At 34.1% G+C, this 2,980-nt stretch overlaps 1 protein-coding gene across 1 annotated transcript; it reads right to left on the reverse strand.

Annotated features, from left to right (window-relative positions):
* Positions 1 to 235: 235 nt before the first annotated feature.
* On the reverse strand, positions 236 to 1,525 carry LOC146165561 (uncharacterized). Its single transcript, XM_083380964.1, has 5 exons — positions 1,414 to 1,525; positions 1,292 to 1,352; positions 883 to 1,018; positions 734 to 816; positions 236 to 355 (listed from the first exon to the last, which is right to left on the reverse strand). Exons 1-5 carry the CDS (start codon positions 1,523 to 1,525, stop codon positions 310 to 312), a joined length of 438 nt encoding a protein of 145 aa, XP_083237090.1. The 3' UTR covers positions 236 to 309.
* Between the last annotated feature and the right edge of the window lie 1,455 nt (positions 1,526 to 2,980).

A 2,980-nucleotide genomic window follows, 5' to 3' on the forward strand; every position in this document is an offset into this window, starting at 1 on the left:
AAAAAGCAAAAAATATAAAAGCTAGAGCAAAGAGTAAAGTAAACTTATAAAGCTTAAGTAAAAAGTGTTAAACTGCAGAACAAGGGGGATGTAAACAGGTGGTAAGAAACCAAGTGTCGAAATATTATATATTTACCATAGAAGGAATCGTCGCATAACAAAAACATCATCACACGTAAGTGTAAAAGCAGCTTTCTGGTAATAAACCCTATACAACCGTTCCCCTGTAATTTACCCTTTGTCTTCTATGCAGTACTCTTGTCACCAAAGCTTCTAAAACTTCTTCCACACCCTTTCGTTCATAAGCACTTATTTCGAAAAATGGTTTTCCGTGTTGTTTGGAGAAATTGACGAACTGAAAGAACAACAACCTCTAATAAAATAAATTGAATTATGGAAAACTTTTGTGCCAGTTTTTTCATGCCACTGAAGAAAAAAAAACATCATGGCCAAAATAAAATTAATTTGAGATGAATATGACAGTTGTAGTGGGTGTTATTCGATTCAAATTCAAATGAAATAATTCCTACTTCCTGCAGGTTTTATAGAATTGTTTTCGTTGTATTTTTGTAACCTTTATAGAAAAGCAGAATTTAAGAATACAGTTAGACGGCTTTTCGAGCGATTTGTTTTGGAAAAAAATCACAAGAAGATAATAAGATAAAATACCACAAAAAGGTAAAAAAATGCAACTATCGGCTAGTATATAACAATAGAGTTTTGTTAAACTTACCGGTGTACATTCCATATTTCTATCCTGTTGACTTTTGGAATCACATTTTGTTTTAACCAAACCCATTCTGGATCTTCAGCATTCTGTGAATACAAAGAAAACGTAAAAAGAATCATCAATCTAAACGGAAACCATTTGTCATTTCTCACATTCTCGTAGAAATTTCTCCAGTATTCCAGGTCCTTATTCGAACTGTGCTCCCCGTCAAACATAAGAAATGCACCGTCACAACCTCGTATATATTGCTGAGTCGTGGAGCGGACAACTTCAACACCGGCTGTGTCTCTATTAACGATAATGTTATAAATAATGAGAAGAAAATGCTGTAAGAAGAAGCTATTTTTAACAGTAAAGTGTAATTTGATTTGGATTGTGATAACGTTTTTCTAAATTATCCAATTAAGTCATTTTCAAACAACAATAAATAATTGTGATTTTTTGCTTTGGAAAGTTACGGAGGAATAATTTAATAAACCAGGCTTTGTTGAGCTTTTAAGGTAAATAAGGGGTGACACTTTAGTTGCAACAAATATGTGTGATCAATCACATATCACTTACTTGAAAGTGATGGTATATCCTTTACCACCGTAGGTAAGTTGTCTGCGAAAGAGGTTCAAGCCTGAAACACAAAATGTTTGTTTAATTATATGAATTGTTTCTAACTGAATAATCCGTATTACCGACGGTTGGAAATTGAGTTTCGTTGTAAGCGCGTCTCTCTGCAGCGCTCATCACAAACGTGGTTTTACCAACTGCAGCTTCACCCAATATTATGAATGTCAGGTTCTCCATATTGTAAGTTTTAACACTGAATAATCCTTAGTTATGTGACCTGTGGCAAATGCAATATCTGTTTTGTCATACATGGGCATAGTTCCAACGGCTTCTAGTTTCGAACCCAACCCGGGTCAAAATATTTTTAGCCTTTTTTGGAGAATATTTAACAAGACCAATGACATTGCACAAGGGGGGTGCAGATATATAACATAAATGTAAAAGGAAGCTGTCGCTATGTATGTAACAGAAGAGATTACATATAGAGGTGATCATATGTGTAACATACGGGGTCCGCTTTAATGTAAAACAGAAATTCAAATAGGTGAAATAAACAAAGCGATGCAAGCCAAGCGAAATAATTAACACATTGTCCCCCTTACCTCGAAAAAAAAAATTTTGCATGTGTTCAGACTGCATTTAATGCAATTATATTATTAGGCGCCTCGTGTAGCGTCCAGGCCTCCGACAGGCCGTTAAGTAGACGATCAGGTATTATTGGCGTAACTCATGCATGTGTATGTGGATCTTTCATTATTTTGATTTTACCTAATTTTGTGAAGCATTTTCATTATTAATCTAATAAGACTTCTATGCGCGTGACTTCAACGATCAATGTTTGAAAAAAAATTCACAACTTCCACCTTTAAAAACTTTTGCATAATATGCGACAATATGTTAAACATTCTGTAGACTTGCACACATATTAGAAACAAACTAACTCACCATGCAGGGAAGGATTCAGAAATTTGTTCGGGGAAGCTATTAAACTCATTAGTAATAACTTCACAGAGTTAACATTGTAAAATAATTAATCCTAAAAACATTTGCTGTTCTCGAGCAAAGTGCGCAAATTGCAGCTGAATCCATTTTAATCACACAAAACGCCAAAAGAACGATGTTTACAACTAACAGAATTAGAATATTTATTACAAAAAGCGCACTTTCCACAGCTTATAACATAATTGACAAGAAGGTACATGCCATGGTATGCATGGCGTCTTTGGACTAAAAAGATTTAGTTAAAACGGACAAAAACGTAGAAAAAAACAAAATAACTTCGCGCCAAACATAAAAAAATATATTTGCATATGTTTAAATTTGCAAAAAAACTAGCAGATGTAGACGATATGGATAATGCCTTTCTTCTCAAAACGGACTTGCTAACTACATGCAGCATTTTCTATCTTTTCGCACATCTAAAATCTATTCAAATGAAGCTTTATAAGTAATCCATAAGAGGAAACTCTAAAAGTCTAAATTCAGAGGAGATTTAAGACGCAGCGCTTTGGTTTTATAAGTGAAACTAAGAGTAGTATTTGGTTAAAATTGTTAAACAAACCGAATTATTTGAATATTTTACCAGCCATGGTAAAACCCCATAAACGTATATGGGCATCGTTTGGAAACAACACTGCTCTTTGAGATCTAGAACTCAATACAAGATCTAGAGCAGTGGTTCTTAACCTTTGG

The sequence above is a fragment of the Ascidiella aspersa genome, chromosome 2 (assembly GCF_963924565.1).
Source record: "Ascidiella aspersa chromosome 2, kaAscAspe10.2, whole genome shotgun sequence".
NCBI classification, from domain to species: domain Eukaryota; kingdom Metazoa; phylum Chordata; class Ascidiacea; order Phlebobranchia; family Ascidiidae; genus Ascidiella; species Ascidiella aspersa.

Bases quoted from the DNA above. Each gene is read 5' to 3' on its own strand.
- LOC146165561 (XM_083380964.1), bottom strand. From the start codon at position 1,525: ATGGAGAACCTGACATTCATAATATTGGGTGAAGCTGCAGTTGGTAAA. The intron at 1,353-1,413 runs GTAATACGGATT...TTTGTGTTTCAG, and splicing joins AACTCAATTTCCAACCGTCG to GCTTGAACCTCTTTCGCAGA. The intron at 817-882 runs GTGAGAAATGAC...TTGTATTCACAG, and splicing joins GGAGAAATTTCTACGAGAAT to AATGCTGAAGATCCAGAATG.